Source organism: Tachypleus tridentatus, chromosome 12 (genome assembly GCF_004210375.1).
Source record: "Tachypleus tridentatus isolate NWPU-2018 chromosome 12, ASM421037v1, whole genome shotgun sequence".
NCBI classification, from domain to species: Eukaryota; Metazoa; Arthropoda; class Merostomata; order Xiphosura; family Limulidae; genus Tachypleus; species Tachypleus tridentatus.
Genome location: NC_134836.1, coordinates 127,417,169 through 127,435,534, shown reverse-complemented (window position 1 = coordinate 127,435,534; position 18,366 = coordinate 127,417,169). Strand labels below are relative to the sequence as shown.

The window sequence follows — 18,366 nt, the reverse complement described above, 5'->3', positions numbered from 1 at the left end:
ACGTATAATATAACTGATATCCATAAATTACGTTACCTGTAATATTACTGATATCCATAAATTACGTTATCTATAATATTACTGATATCCATAAATTACGTTACGTATAATATAACTGATATCCATAAATTACGTTACCTGTAATATTACTGATATCCATAAATTATGTTATCTATAATATTACTGATATCCATAAATTACGTTATCTATAATATTACTGATATCCATAAATTACGTTATCTATAATATTAAAATAGGAAAGAAAGACGTCTTAAAACTGTGAACTACGTGAAGAAATACAACCAAACCCAAAGATGTATTTTAAATACATTACTTTTATATGAAATGCCAACCCTTATAATGCACTTAGGATGTTCCAGCTCGAAATACAACCAACGACTTGTACCACGCACACAGAACCGACACGAAAAAAAATGTTTGTTCAATTTGTTTTGAATTTGGCAAAAAACTACACGAGAGCTGCCCCTAATTTGGCAGTGAAAACCCAGAGGGAAAGCAGCTAGACATCACCACTCACCGCCAACTCTTCGACTACCCTTTTACTAACGAATAGTGGGATTGACCGTAAATTTATAACGCCCCCATGGCTGAAAGGACTAACATGTTTGGTGTGACCACCACAGTAGGCCTAGAAATTGTAATAATAAAATAGATATGTTCAACGTTATTCCAGTCAACATTTGTTACAATATATCAATTTGTAATGTGTTCACTTTAAATCAATTTGTAATGGGAAAACATACATGGGAAAAAATAAGTCGCTGAAAGAAGCTAGCTGCCATAGAAGTTAAATACAGCTTCAGACTTAACAAACTGACATAAAAAACACAAGTTCGTTTGTACAAAGAAAAAAGAAGAGCTAATTTTTAACACCGAGTTCTGGCAACTGTCTCATTCAACTGTTCTATTTACCGATTTCTTTTGAGCTACACTTGCGCCACCTTAAATGTGTATATAATTTAAACATTTGCTACAAAACGGAATGACTCATCCCATTTAAGTTTTTATTGAGTGTGTAAATATATACAAAGCAACAGGAATTATTCGCTGGTTATCCAACTTTCTTGATGACGTAAAATGCAGAGTAGCTGTTCAAGGTACCTACTCGGACTACATTACTCTGAATGCGGATGTTCCTCGGGGAAGGTGAGTTAGCCGGGCCGAAATTTCTACGTCAGAAATAATGCCACTTACACTGGACATTAAAATTATCACACCAAGAGTAAGATATAATTGTGGTATTTAAAACGGATATTTTATGTATAAATACGCGCTGGTAAGTATTCTTGTGAACAAATGTAATTTGGTTTCGAAACTGTTTGCGATATCACACAAACCGAACGAAACGAAAAACAACGGTATAAACTGTTTGTGGCCAAATAATTTAAAATGAAGCTACATGTTACTAGTGTTATATTCAAGGGCACGTCCCTGAAGAGGGAAAGTTAACTTAGTGTTTTGTGTTAGAACACTATCAGTAGCATTTGACAGTTCTTAAATCACTGATTCGTGGGGGGAGGTCGAAAATATAACTGACCCTCCTAGATCATCAACGGCCCAAAAAAACTGGTGCCGAACGCAAAGAGATATTAGTCATTCATTGACACGACGGGTATACAGATTTCAGCTAATCTAATTCTTATAACACCTAATATTTTGGTTGGAAATTTAATAAACACATTTTATTTAGAAGTAAACCACATGAAGTTTGGTTATTCAAAAAAACCATACTAAATTTTAAAGAACAGTTATAAGGTCGTCCGTATTAATTTGTTTTCCTATAAATGTAACCATACAACTCAAAACCCATACGATAAAGAAAAGTGGAACATCCAACGAAGTCTACGTAATGTACAACAAACAACGCACGTGCCCCAAACGGTCGTTACAACACATAAGTCACGAAAGACGTCCGTTAATAAGAGAGCTTCCTGGTTAATTTATTAACTTCTCCCATGACAACCGTCTCTCAGACAGGCCAACAGCTGTGTTACTAGGCAACGATGAAAATTCTAACGAAACGACACTATTGTATTGTGTTGTTACAGGTTCAAATAAACTCGATCATTTCAGAATATTTGTTTTCCTTCTCTCATTGATAATACTGGTAATATAAACTTTATTCACTCTGAAACACGTTGAAATACATTAGTGGTTATATACTGTGTTAAAAACATTAATATAATTGTTAGTTGTGACTTGAATATTTCAGATTTAAGATTAATTACATGAATAAACTTACTGTCCATATGTTATGAAACACGCACTTAAGAATATAGTAATTAGAAAAACAAACTTACTGTCTAGGTGTTATGAAACATGCACTTAGTAAAACAGAACTTAGAAAAATAAATTTATTGTCTAGGTGTTATGAAACATGCACTTAGTTAAACAGTAAAGAGAAAAATAAATTTATTGTCTAGGTGTTATGAAACACGCACTTAGTACAATAATAATTAGTAAAATAAATTTCTTGTCTAGGTGTTATGAAACATGCACTTAGTAAAACAATAATTAGAAAAATAAACTTGTCTAGATCAGGGGTGTGCAACAGGCGGCCCGCCAAGCCATTTAGTGTGGCCCTAGTTGTTGTAATCTAACCATGTGGCCTGATCTGTAATCCAACGCAAATGGAATATTTTTAAAAGCATCGATCCTACGGAATTCCCAGGCTTCGACTCGACAAACTTCTAAAATTATCTTTGCTAGAGAGGAGCAGGCCGAATTCGATTGGTCAGCCTCCTTACGGCATGAATAGGTGACGTGCACTAGCACTATTGTCTACGACTCAACGTCATGTCCTGAACCTCGCCTTCCCCCGCTGGCGACAATTTTCCCTAACCTCTGCTGTCCGTCATTCATTATTGGTGAAAATTTTATTACCTTTTACAGTTACTACAAGAGATTGAAGGTAAATTGATTATTATTTAGCATATTGTTGTGACTTTACTGAATTTATTAAAATTTTTGTTTTCAGATGCATCTGATTCTATGTACAGTGTGACCTCGTTATTCGCGGGGGTTACGTTCTTTACCCTCTCGCGAATAGCGAAAAACCGCGTATATTGGACGCAGTTTTAAAACGTATATGTATGCGATTATATACTATATGAAATGCTTCCCAAACACTAATGATACTTATACTCATTGATGCAGTAATAATGTAGCAATATTGCATACTGTTATGTATTTCACTAAATTGTACCGTGCGTTACCGGGCTGTGCTTTGCCGTTTGCGTTGTTGGGGAAGCTGAGGCAGTCAGCCAATAGCAGTCAATCTTGTTTGGTGAAGACGACAATTGATAAAACGGCTTGATTGAGTAAATACAACAGAAATCTCCTCGAAAAGCCCTTTCAGTCTCTGTGACCTACAAAAACTCAGTTCGCGCATAACCCGCGAATAGGCGAGGTCACACTGTATTTTGCTATTCTCAATTAATTTAAGTACCGGAAGGCTATGATCGGGATGCCAATTTAGAAACATGTGTTTCTGTCCATAAGAGGTTCCATGTGTAAATAAATTCTATGTTTTTCTACTTTGCTATTTTTTTGTTTTGATTTCAGGGCTAGTAAAATGTCAGCAGTTAAGAAACGAAAAATTGATGATGAGGAATGTTATTCAACAGTGAATGGTGCACAAAATATCTTGTTGTCCCACATAATCAAGGTGTTGTCTGCCTCGTCTGTCAAACTACAATTGCAGTCATGAAAGAGTACAATATTAAGCGACATTACGCAACTAAGCACTCCTCCCAGTTTGATGAAATTGTTGGTCAGGCACGAAAGGACAAATTGAACATTTAAAACATCCATTGAAAAGCAACAAGGTGTTTTTACCACTTTCAAGAAAAATTCAGAACTGGTGACAAAACTGAGTTTTAAGCTTTGTGAATGTATGGCAGAAAAGGAAAGCCTTTCAGTGATGGAGAATTTATTAAAATTGTTTAACAATATTCACAGAATATGCATGTCCAGAGAAAAAATATTTGGTGGAGCAAACTAGCCTTTCCCTTTACTGTCTCACGCAGGACAAAAGATCTTTCAGAGGACATCAAAGAAACTTTGAAGAGAGATTGAATTCGTGTGAAGCTTTCAGTCTGGCTTTGGATGAAAGCACTGATATCAATGACACATCCCAACTTGTCATTTTCATCAGAGCTGTTACTGCAGGCTTTGATGTTTTCGAAGAGTTTTTAGATATGGCAAGCCTTTCCTCCACAACCACAGGACAGGATATTTGTGAACAAGTGCTTAAGGTTGTAGAAAAGTTTGAACTGAATCCTTATAAATTATGTGGTGTTACAACAGATGGTGCTCTTTCCATGACAGGTAGGACAAATGGATTCACCAAGAAATTTCTAACTGCAATTGGAGCACAAGACGTAGTTGTAAGCCATTGCATTATTCACCAAGAGAGCTTGTGCACCAAAGTTCTGGATTTTGCAGAAGTCATGAAAAATGTCGTCCAATGCGTAAATTATATTCGAACACGAGGATTAAATCATCGACAATTTAAAACTTTTTAGATGAGCTGGACAGTGAGTATTCAGATGTTTTGTACTTCTCTGCTGTACGTTGGCTTAGTAGAGCTGCTACTTTGAAGAGATTCTGGAATCTGCGAGAGGAGATTAAGTTCTTCATGAGAGCAAACGTCAGAATGTGGACTTCTTGAGCAATGAGAACTGGCTGAATGACTTAGCATTCCTCACAGACATTACACAGCATCTGTCTGATTTAAACTTAAAACTACAAGGGAAAAGTCAACTTGTGAATAAGTTGTTTGAGCATATTTGTGCTTTTGAGAAGAAATGGAACTTTTCAGGTTCAGTTGAGAAGAGCCATATTGACCCATTTTACATGTCTTGCAACCAGGAAACTGGAATTTCCTAATCTGGATTGCACCAAATATGGAACCAGTGTACAAAAGCTGCGTGATGAGTTTGCAAACAGATTTCCAGATTTCAGACAAACTGAAATTAGATTGAAATTGTTCGCTCAACCTTTTGATTTGGCAGTGGAAGACAGTCCTGATGATTGCCAAATGGAACTCATTGAACTGCAGGCTGACATGGACACTAAAAGGAAATTCTCTGAAAACAGTTTGCTAGACTTTTGCAAACTCTGTGTACGTGAAAAGTTTCCCAATTTGTCCCGTCATGCACAAAGAATTGCCTCCCTTTTTGGTAGCACCTACTGCTGTGAGCAATTTTTCTCCAAAATGAAGCTCATCAAAACCAAATGTAGAAGTCAGCTGACTGATGAACATTTGACCAGTCAGTTAAGAATGGCAACCACTTCTGTCAAAGCTGATATTGACAAGCTCTGCAAGGACTCTAAATTTCAAGTGTCGCACTAAAATGATCACTCATGCAAAAATATAAAATATTATTGCTTGCATTTTGAGAATTTTTTTAAATTTATTGTGCATGTACACGAATAAGCTTGTTTTTTAAGTGGCCCCGCTTGATTGATGAAGTTGGTTATATGGCCCACCGACGAAAAATGTTGCACACCCCTGGTCTAGATGTTATGAAACACGTACTTAGTAAAACAAACTTATTGTCTAGATGTTATGAAACACGCACTTAGTACAACAATAATTAGAAAAATAAACTTACTGTCTAGGTGTTATGAAACACGCACTTAGTACAACAATAATTAGAAAAATAAATTTATTGTCTAGGTGTTATGAAACATGCACTTAGTAAAACAATAATTAGAAAAATAAATTTATTGTCTAGGTGTTATGAAACACGTACTTAGTAAAACAATAATTAGAAAAATAAATCTATTGTCTAGGTGTTATGAAACACACACTTAGTAAAACAATAATTAGAAAAATAAAGTTATTGACTAGATGTTATGAAACATGCACTTAGTAAAACAGTAAATAGAAAAATAAATTTATTGTCTCGGTGTTATGAAACATGCACTTAGTACAACAATAATTAGAAAAATAAACTTATTGTCTAGATGTTATGAAACACGCACTTAGTACAACAATAATTAGAAAAATAAACTTATTGTCTAGATGTTATGAAACATGCACTTAGTACAACAATAATTAGAAAAATAAACTTATTGTCTCGGTGTTATGAAACATGCACTTAGTAAAACAATAATTAGAAAAATAAACTTATTGTCTAGGTGTTATGAAACACGCACTTAGTACAACAATAATTAGAAAAATAAACTTATTGTCTCGGTGTTATGAAACATGCACTTAGTAAAACAATAATTAGAAAAATAAATTTATTGACTAGGTGTTATGAAACACGCACTTAGTAAAACAATAATTAGAAAAATAAATTTATTGTCTAGATGTTATGAAACACACACTTAGTAAAACAATAATTAGAAAAATAAACTTATTGTCTCGGTGTTATGAAACACGCACTTAGTAAAACAATAATTAGAAAAATAAACTTATTGTCTAGATGTTATGAAACACGCACTTAGTACAACAATAATTAGAAAAATAAACTTATTGTCTAGATGTTATGAAACACGCACTTAGTACAACAATAATTAGAAAAATAAACTTATTGTCTCGGTGTTATGAAACATGCACTTAGTAAAACAATAATTAGAAAAATAAATTTATTGTCTCGGTGTTATGAAACATGCACTTAGTAAAACAATAATTAGAAAAATAAACTTATTGTCTAGGTGTTATGAAACACGTACTTAGTAAAACAATAATTAGAAAAATAAACTTATTGTCTCGGTGTTATGAAACATGCACTTAGTAAAACAATAATTAGAAAAATAAACTTATTGTCTAGATGTTATGAAACACGCACTTAGTAAAACAATAATTAGAAAAATAAATTTATTGTCTAGGTGTTATGAAACACGTACTTAGTAAAACAAACTTATTGTCTAGATGTTATGAAACACGCACTTAGTACAACAATAATTAGAAAAATAAATTTATTGTCTAGGTGTTATGAAACATGCACTTAGTAAAACAATAATTAGAAAAATAAATTTATTGTCTAGGTGTTATGAAACACGTACTTAGTAAAACAATAATTAGAAAAATAAACTTATTGTCTAGATGTTATGAAACACGCACTTAGTACAACAATAATTAGAAAAATAAACTTACTGTCTAGGTGTTATGAAACATGCACTTAGTACAACAATAATTAGAAAAATAAACTTATTGTCTCGGTGTTATGAAACATGCACTTAGTAAAACAATAATTAGAAAAATAAACTTATTGTCTAGATGTTATGAAACATGCACTTAGTAAAACAATAATTAGAAAAATAAACTTATTGTCTAGGTGTTATGAAACATGCACTTAGTAAAACAATAATTAGAAAAATAAATTTATTGTCTCGGTGTTATGAAACATGCACTTAGTAAAACAATAATTAGAAAAATAAACTTATTGTCTAGATGTTATTAAACATGCACTTAGTAAAACAATAATTAGAAAAATAAATCTATTGTCTCGGTGTTATGAAACACACACTTAGTAAAACAATAATTAGAAAAATAAATTTATTGTCTAGATGTTATGAAACATGCACTTAGTACAACAATAATTAGTAAAATAAACTTATTGTCTAGGTGTTATGAAACACGCACTTAGTACAACAATAATTAGAAAAATAAACTTATTGTCTAGATGTTATGAAACACGCACTTAGTACAACAATAATTAGAAAAATAAACTTATTGTCTCGGTGTTATGAAACATGCACTTAGTAAAACAATAATTAGAAAAATAAATTTATTGTCTAGATGTTATGAAACATGCACTTAGTAAAACAATAATTAGAAAAATAAATTTATTGTCTAGATGTTATGAAACATGCACTTAGTAAAACAATAATTAGAAAAATAAATTTATTGTCTCGGTGTTATGAAACATGCACTTAGTAAAACAATAATTAGAAAAATAAACTTATTGTCTAGGTGTTATGAAACACGCACTTAGTAAAACAATAATTAGAAAAATAAACTTATTGTCTCGGTGTTATGAAACATGCACTTAGTAAAACAATAATTAGAAAAATAAACTTATTGTCTAGATGTTATGAAACACGCACTTAGTAAAACAATAATTAGAAAAATAAATTTATTGTCTAGGTGTTATGAAACATGCACTTAGTAAAACAATAATTAGAAAAATAAATTTATTGTCTAGGTGTTATGAAACACGTACTTAGTAAAACAAACTTATTGTCTAGATGTTATGAAACACGCACTTAGTAAAACAATAATTAGAAAAATAAACTTATTGTCTAGGTGTTATGAAACATGCACTTAGTAAAACAATAAACTTTTGGCTTTATTCACATTTACCAAAGCAGTAATTTATGCTGCGAAGAAACTTGTGGTTTTGAAAACAGGAATTTACTTTAGAAATACGTAATGGTAAAAATCAAAAGCGCCTACTTACATCACCTTCAATAAATACATCACATGAAACATAGATTTATGAACAATACAATGATGGCAACCCTCAAACAGAGTGTACCTGCAGGAAAAAAGGCAAACTTCTACTTTAGACTGTGTATGTTGATTATTATTCAACCTGTTTAATGACTACGTGCTGAACTAGCCACAGAGAAAACTGGAACTGATCTTCGTAACTGAAAGAGCTGTAACTTGTACTAAAATAATTTATTTTAGTTACATAAAGATAGATATGGGAAATGAACCCCATTTAGGGTTATAACTCCTTAATCTTAACGCACTGTGACACACCACCACCAGAACAGAATTTTAAAAAAATAATAAAACAAACCTTTGGAAAGCTCGTTTGAATGAGTTTTTCAAGTTATTTTGATAAAGTTTACTTCACTAATAAGTCTGATATTTGAGAGAGAACGCACACACACGACTCGCAGGTATACATCGAAAATAAAAACTGGTGTAGAATTATACACAGCTTTGCTCACGACCTTGAAACACCGATGAACAAAGACCCTAATGAAATTACGAGAAGTACCAAACTAACATGTTAGTACAATCAGTGTGCGTTATGTTATTAGCAGTGCACACGATTGTAACGTGTACACGCGCCTGGTGCATTTTCCTGTGTTACGCTCGCACAAATAAATACAACAAACTCGAGCCGAAGCGGAAAAAATTAGTAAAATGATGGGGAATAAGCTAATTTTTTTATACCTGGGTGAAACAAACATCCGAAGTTAGAGACCCCAAAGGTTCAAGTGTAGCCTGACTGAACAATTGGCTGGAGGTAAGGTAACCAGCCATCACCGAGTTTTGTCCAGATCTCTCAGTTTCAGCGAATAACGGATTTGACTGTCACTTTCATAACACGCAGAACTCGACAAGCAGCATCACGTCTTGAGCTCCCGATTCTCCTAACTCCATTCTACGATATGCCAAGCCTAGAAACGTGATTCATAGGGTTTGGTTAACTATGCATCACAAGACACTGAAGGTTACTGTCTTCCTAACACCACTATTTTCAAAAACATAAATGTTGGTTCCTTACATCATACGGCCAATAATTTAAAATTTCACTTTACTGATAAATCTATTACTGACAGTATCAATTCCAGGGTATAAACCATGATAAATCTATTACTGACAGTATCAACTCCAGGGTATAAACCATAATAAATCTATTACTGACAGTATCAACTCCAGGATATAAACCATAATAAATCTATTACTGACAGTATCAACTCCAGGATATAAACCATAATAAATCTATTACTGACAGTATCAACTCCAGGGTATAAACTAGGTTATTACTGAAAATCTTCTGCGATTCACTTTTTTCCTTAAGCAACTACAAGACTTCTACAGTATAGGACAATGGAACTTGAAACAAATACAACCATGACAACAAAGTGATGGTTATCCGTCACACATTTGGTCCATTCCCAGAAAATATTCATACCAATAAATTGGCGCTAGACAAAGGATAAGCAAGGTGTAATATTAACTACTGAACCGTAACTACGTTAAGGTAAGTTCGAATGCCGTGCAGGGCACAAGGCAGCAAGTAAAAACAAATGAACCGAAATTACTTTCTTCGTTTCTTCGCTCACATGAGGACGTAACTACGACGGTCTTGTCTTGGCACAAAACTGCCTTCTTACGGCTCTGGTTATATAGCATTTTCTCTTGGAATATTAAGCCTTTTTTCCTTCGTAAACCAACCTTAAACATGTTACGGTTCTTCGCACGTTTCCTGAGAACATTTTTTCCCGTCTTGTGCTTATGCGAGCGAAACAAATTGCGCGTGACCAACGTACGAACCTTCTTACACACGCAAAACAAAATACGCATTGTAAATCCAAGAACTCACCCTCTGGGGAATCGCGTAAATGTTTTTCTTCAACTTCACAAAATCGCCAATACCAACACAACCATTTTACCTCACATAAACAGCAAATACGTGAAGATAAACTATCAAAACGTTTTAAATTGATTCGTTCTTTGTTTCCTAAAGTATGAAAGTTGTCTGTGATGGAATAATAGTAAACGGCACAAGGTATTGTACGCATGCGTAGATATCCATTATTAATAAAGCTGTACCGTTTCTAACAAAGGCCAGGTGGTTAGGATGCTCGAACAGCAATCTGAAGGTCGCGGGTTCGAATCCCCGTCCCACCAAACATGCTAAACCTTTTAGCCGTGGGGTCATTATTATGTAACGATCAGTCGTTGGTAAGAGAGTAGCCCAAGAGTTGGCGGTAGGTGATGATGATCAGCTGCCTTTCCTCGAGTCTATCACTACTAAATTACGGACGATAGCTCAGGTAGCCATCACGTAGCTTTGCGCGAAATTCAAAGCAGGCTATTACAATTTTTAAAAAGAAAACATTTACACACGTAAACTAATTTACAAAAAGGGTGGGAAATTATGGTCACGTGTTCTATTGCGAAAAAGATTCACAACTCGTGTTATTTTCTAGTTCTGCAAAATACGAAACTTTAGTAATTTCGGAGTGCTTATAATTGGGAATATAAGCTCGTAAAAAGTAGTAAATTATTACATGAAAGCTGAAAAGCAGTAACCCTTTGTTTATATACACATTGCTGGGATAACAACACATTGGAATGCAAGAGTTGAGAGTTCCAAAATGAGTCAATTATCAAACAAGACTTTTCAAAACCATTTTTCTCTCCTGCATTACCGACAACAATTAAGAAAACTACAGTTATTGTAGTTCACAGAAAATATATAACTTTTAAATTTATTGAAATTTCTTACTATCGTGGCGCAGAGAGTTTGAAATTGACAACAACAACAAGGGTAGCACGTTTGCAGCATGGATGTCTTTGACGTACACGTGCCAAACTGCGCCAAAATTGTACCTCACTTCCTGAAATGTAAGAGTAGCTATATAGGAAACCTCATAATAGCACGGGGAGCGGTAGTCTGTCTAAATTACGGCCTTAAAAATATAAAACTTTGTAAACACGTTTGATAAAAATGTGTTTTCTAGTCTCGTACATTACCTTTCTGTTTTACCGAATCTTCCAAAATATATAGTCAAGCGATTAATTGTATTCAGTATAAAATGCACAAAAAAAATACATAGTCAAGCGATTAATTGTATTCAGTATAAAATGCACAAAAAAAATACATAGTCAAGCGATTAATTGTATTCAGTATAAAATGCGCAAAAAATATATAGTCAAGCGATTAACTGTATTCAGTATAAAATGCGCAAAAAATATATATAGTCAAGCGATTAATTGTATTCAGTAATAAAATGTGCAAAAAAATATATAGTCAAGCGATTAACTGTATTCAGTATAAAATGCGCAAAAAAATATATAGTCAAGCGATTAATTGTATTCAGTAATAAAATGCGCAAAAAAATACATAGTCAAGCGATTAACTGTATTCAGTATAAAATGCGCAAAAAATATATATAGTCAAGCGATTAATTGTATTCAGTAATAAAATGTGCAAAAAAATATATAGTCAAGCGATTAACTGTATTCAGTATAAAATGCGCAAAAAAATATATAGTCAAGCGATTAATTGTATTCAGTAATAAAATGCGCAAAAAAATACATAGTCAAGCGATTAACTGTATTCAGTATAAAATGCGCAAAAAATATATATAGTCAAGCGATTAATTGTATTCAGTAATAAAATGTGCAAAAAAATATATAGTCAAGCGATTAACTGTATTCAGTATAAAATGCGCAAAAAAATATATAGTCAAGCGATTAATTGTATTCAGTAATAAAATGCGCAAAAAAATACATAGTCAAGCGATTAATTGTATTCAGTATAAAATGCGCAAAAAAAAAGTTATTTTTCCATAAGCAAGACCCATACCTTGAAGTTCCGATAGTTCCGAAAGTAGAGCACTGCGGGTATCAACTGTTCCATTATTCCAAACTACTATTACCTTTCTCTGAGAAACAAATACTAAAATGGTCCCACTCAAATGATAATGAATATTAGTAATTATCTGCAGACCACTTCAAACCATTTGTAATATACATCTGTACTGGTTGGAATCGAGATGTAATGGCTGTTGGAAATAATGATTGTCCTTATATATTTCATCAGGAAAAGTGAGAGGCAACATGCCGCCACACGTGCAATAAGACTGCCGTAGAACTGTTTATTTAAAACCTGAAATGTTTTTAAATCCTGATATAAAACGCTCCAAATGTCAAAGCCTGATCACGAACCAAAGTGTTTCGCACTTTCTTTGCCACATTATCAGTAGCTATGCATTACCGTGAATCAGGTTTATGTAACAGATGGGAAGAACTCTTTGTATAAACGCAAAACAACTGCTCTCCTTGTTTTAAAGACATGCGGTCTTAAAGAATGGGTCTTGTAGAGGTGCATCTAATAGTTGGCAAATACAGAAACCTTGAGCGTGATTTTAAAACACAACTTTTTACAAACATGACACAAAAGTATGCAAATCCAACTTCGTGCCAAAACACTGATTCATTGACTTAATGGAATGCTACATACGAACAGCCTTCGCCAGTCAAAACGTTTTTTGAGATGTGGCACGCAAGTCGGGGTGTGATTGGTTATATATTAACTCCCAATCAAGAAGGGAGATTTAGGAAGTCATCGCAAGCATGGTTAAAACAACTACATACACAACTGGATTCAACTACGCTTCTTAAGAGTGGGCAAATCATGTTGAACAAAACAGTAAAAACACGAAAAGCTAAAACTTTCTTTAAGGACGTATCTTAAACGAAGTTCCTTCATTTCTTCCCTGATACGCTCGCATCACTTTTAACAATCGTTTCCCTGTTTGTCATAGCCCTGACCTGAAACACACGACAGTGACACTAAATTACCAACGCAGACAAAAGAGATTTGAAAACTTTGTTTGTTTTTGGAATTTCGCACAAAGCTACTCGAGGGCTATCTGTGCTAGCCGTCCCTAATTTAGCAGTGTAAATCTAGAGGGAAGGCAGCTAGTCATCACCACCCACCGCCAACTCTTGGGCTACTCTTTTACCAACGAATAGTGGATTGACCGTCACATTATAACGCCCCCACGGCTGGGAAGGCGAGCATGTTTGGCGCGACGCGGGCGCGAACTCGCGACCCTCGGATTACGAATCGCACGCCTTACGCGCTGGGCCATGCCAGATTTGAAAACATTCAAAGAAGAAGAAAAAACAAAGTTTGTTTATTTTTACTATTAATTCTGTGGAGAGTTTTAGTTACATGCCATAGAGAGCACACTATGGTGTACCAAATATAGTGCCAAACCAAGTCTGGCATAATCGTAAATAGCAGGCTTTAAGTTGTACTGCGCATATACGTATAAATGATCTTATATTTACATTTATATACATAAATATTTACACACACACAGTTTTGCCGTTAATTTTATGGAGTAAAATTGTCCAATCAAATTACGAGTTTCAAGGTAAACAAAAAATCCCATAAAATAATACGAGTTTAAGAGTTTCACGTGTTTATTTCATTCCGTAACCAAAAATTACATATTTAATGCATGTCATTTATCATATGTACATCATATAAAATATAATTCAAACCATATTTCCCAATAAGTGTTATAATAAAAAACAACAACAAAGCATCACAAACTTAAAACAATCGTAGGTTTGGTATGCAACACTGGTTAATAAGACCAGTGTTATGTCACGAATAAGAGACATTTAACCGAACCATTCTAGATGACAATTTTTGTTTTGTTGTTGTTTTCTAAAATAAAAACAGATCGAGTTCTATTCTTTTGGAAAACAGTTCCCATGTTCTCAATTATACAACGAAGAATTATTCGAACACGTATCTTATAAAACTGTCTCAACCTTACATTGTGTGAAAAAGATTCCTACAGTTGTTATAAGAATATGGAGTTTGGCCTGGTTAAACGTTAGTGACTATTGAAATATATATTAAACTCGCTAATCTTACTATAATGAACGTAGCGTGTATGTCAATATCTATGTATGTAACCAGAACTTCTGCACCATCTAAAAAGTGCCACCACAAACGAAAATCGATTAAAAATGTCACCTTGGGTATTCAAAATTCAGATAAGAAAAATAACCATGTCATGTGAAATAACCATTTCTTTATAACAGTTTTTAATACAAGTACTGTCCTTACAACAAGAACATGACTTTCACTCGAACAGTAGATATATATTTATTAATGTAATTTTCAAATGAGAAACTGTAATTTTTATAAACTTATTTTTTCAATAAATGGTTCCACTTTTAATATATAAAAACGTTAGTTTAATAGTACTATTAGTAATTACTAGCGCTAACAGCTACAGTAGTGTTTCTGTTAGTGTTGACAATAAAGACTTAATTACAAACTAAATAATATTGGGTTGAGGAATAATTCGTGAGCGTTTTGTCAAGTTAACAAAATATATTCATAAATGAAACGCTTTCGCAAAATATTTCATGTCATTTGGTAGATAAACTTTTGCTCTAATAGATGGTATGTTTGATTTTCATATATCTTTAATTTTTGCTTTCATTTTCAGCTCATTAAATGGAATGTTAAGTGGACAAAATCGAGCATTTTCGACACCATCTGCTTTTCGCATTTAATTTCTTGCAATTTCGTTTAAAATAATGCATACTATATACCTAGGTATTACATGAAATAAAGTATCATAATAAATGTTTTGGGTGTAATGTGTTCATGCATTGAAGTATTGTATAGTCTTGCATGTAATGCTTGAATGAAATTATTTAAAAACGCTCACAAATTATTCCTCAACCTAATACATTTAATCACAATAAACAGTAAAAGTTAATACTGTCTCTTTTATAACTTAACATTTCAGAGATATTACCTGGTTCAATTAATCACGAAACCTCTTATAAAGTTTGTGGAGTCTGTTTAGAGTATTATCCTAATCCTAAGCTGTTACTATTCTCATTGTTATAGGTGTTGGTCTGATTAGCACTGTTACTATTCTCATTGTTACAGGTGTTGGTCTGTTTAGCCCTGTTACTATTCTCATTGTTGTAGGTGTTGGTCTGATTAGCCCTGTTACTATTCTCATTGTTATAGGTGTTGGTCTGATTAGCCCTGTTACTATTCTCATTGTTACAGGTGTTGGTCTGATTAGCTCTGTTACAATTCTCATTGTTATAGGTGTTGGTCTGATTAGCCCTGTTACTATTCTCATTGCTATAAGTGTTGGTCTGATTAGCTCTGTTACTATTCTCATTGTTACAGGTGTTGGTCTGTTTAGCCCTGTTACTATTCTCAATGTTGTAGGTGTTGGTCTGATTAGCTGTTACTATTCTCATTGTTATAGGTGTTGGTCTGTTTAGCTATGTTACTATTCTCATTGTTATAGGTGTTGGTCTGATTAGCTGTTACTATTATCACTGTCATAGGTGTTGGTCTGATTAGCTCTGTTACTATTATCATTGTTATAGGTGTTGGTCTGATTAGCTCTGTTACTATTCTCACTATTATAGGTGTTGGTCTGATTAGCTCTGTTACTATTCTCATTGTTATATTTTGTTCCCTCTGTAACTTGTAGATTTGTTACACAAAAAGTGATTCCCTACTACATTCTTATCATGACTGTTGCTCTTATCAGAGAGAAGAGATTTTCTGATGTACTTTCTGGTCTGCAACATATTTCAGCAAGACTTTCTACAGATTTATCTCTCCAATTATGAGTATGTGCAAGACAATTATCCATCAAAGCTAGGTGTTGAAATCCTGGAACCCAGTATTCTGAAGGGGCTCTTGAAATCCCAGGATATTTTGAGACTGTTCTAACTTTTTCCAGAATGAAGAGGTGTTACTAATATCCTACATTTTATCATCTACCAATGGTGATATTTAACCAACAGTTTTCAATCATCTGCCAGTGGTGATATTTAACAACAGTTTTCAATCATCTGCCAGGGGTGATATTTAACCAACAGTTTTCAATCATCTACCAGTGGTGATATTTAACCAACAGTTTTCAATCATCTGCCAGTGGTGATATTTAACCAACAGTTTTCAATCATCTGCCACTGGTGATATTTAACCAACAGTTTTCAATCATCTGCCAGTGGTGATATTTAACAACAGTTTTCAATCATCTGCCAGTGGTGATATTTAACAACAGTTTTCAATCATCTGCCAATGGTGATATTTAACAACAGTTTTCAATCATCTACCAGTGGTGATATTTAACAACAGTTTTCAATCATCTGCCAGTGGTGATATTTAACAACAGTTTTCAATCATCTTCCAGTGGTGATATTTAACAACAGTTTTCAATCATCTTCCAGTGGTGATATTTAACAACAGTTTTCAATCATCTACCAGTGGTGATATTTAACAACAGTTTTCAATCATCTACCAATGGTGATATTTAACAACAGTTTTCAATCATCTGCCAGTGGTGATATTTAACCAACAGTTTTCAATCATCTGCCAGTGGTGATATTTAACCAACAGTTTTCAATCATCTACCAGTGGTGATATTTAACAACAGTTTTCAATCATCTACCAGTGGTGATATTTAACCAACAGTTTTCAATCATCTACCAGTGGTGATATTTAACCAACAGTTTTCAATCATCTGCCAGTGGTGATATTTAACCAACAGTTTTCAATCATCTGCCAGTGGTGATATTTAACAACAGTTTTCAATCATCTGCCAGTGGTGATATTTAACCAACAGTTTTCAATCATCTACCAGTAGTAATATTTAACCAACAGTTTTCAATCATCTTCCAGTGGTGATATTTAACAACAGTTTTCAATCATCTGCCAGTGGTGATATTTAACCAACAGTTTTCAATCATCTGCCAATGGTGATATTTAACCAACAGTTTTTATTCAATCAAGTTTCTTCATTGACAACATTAACAAGTATTAGAAAGTTGTCTGTATTGAAATATAATTGCTGAATAGTGAATGAACCTCTGTGCTGAATGATGGTGGTGCAGTCTGATGAACGTACTAAACAGGTCCAATTAAAGTATTCATGAAGTATGACGGTGGTACAGTCTGAACAACATACCAAATGGATCCAATTAAAGTGTTCACGAAGTATGATAACAGTTTTAATTGTTTGTTTTATAACAAAGCTACCAAGGATATCTGTCTCTATCTCTAACCTTGAATTGTCAAATTACAGGAAATGTACTACCTGATAGCACCTGCTGCCATCTCTTGGACTGTTCTTTCCTCAAGAAATAATAGAATGGACTTTTACACCACAATGCTTGCACAGTTTAAAGGGTCCCAGAAAGTTCAGCAACAGGTAAGTCTTAATAACACACTTGTTCATGTAATTACTTAAAGCTTCACAACTCTCCTACTTTATCCTAATTTAAGTAAGATAAAGAACACACAGTTTAATGACATCTGACTGAGCCAAAACAGAATATAAATACATACAAGATTTAAAATCCAGCTAAGATTTCAAGAATTTAGCCGTTAAGATATCAAAATTAAAAGATTCGATATTGAAAAGTCTGACCACAACTTCCAAAAAGTTGGCACAGTTCTTTAGCAGAACTCTTCTGTCTCATCAGCATGAAGACCTGTTTACATGAAACCTGGTAGGCAACATTCAAAAGGTTTATTTGACTCAACAAACATTTGTTGTTGTTGTTTTACAATCAAATATCAGAATTGAACTTTCTGCAGACTCTCCACAATTTGAACTTGCATGTGTAAGATGGTTATAACAATCATAATTGTCAACACTGTATATGGTGTTACTTTACGGTCTTTACCATGCACTAATCGATCAGTTATATATACAAAGAAGACAAAACACGGCAAGAATTCTCATGGCTAGCTGGCTCAATTTAGGATTTCCACTTGCTAAATGTTGGTTTACAGTATGTATAACATACATCATATCAGAAAGTCTTAGATTCCAAAA

At 33.6% G+C, this 18,366-nt stretch overlaps 1 protein-coding gene across 6 annotated transcripts in view; it reads right to left on the bottom strand.

The window, feature by feature from the left end:
* The window catches only part of LOC143234654 (leucine-rich repeat flightless-interacting protein 2-like), an 89,495-nt gene that overhangs the window by 63,288 nt on the left and 7,841 nt on the right, over positions 1-18,366 (bottom strand). For 2 of the 6 annotated variants that reach the window (XM_076472173.1, XM_076472174.1), the window contains exon 1: positions 12,318-13,578. The exons of the other annotated variants lie outside the window; for them this stretch is intronic. In XM_076472173.1, coding sequence (XP_076328288.1) covers positions 12,318-12,371 — 54 coding nt within the window. In that variant the 5' untranslated portion in view covers positions 12,372-13,578. Of the gene's footprint in view, positions 1-12,317; positions 13,579-18,366 lie in introns of those variants that run through there. 6 annotated transcript variants of the gene reach the window in all.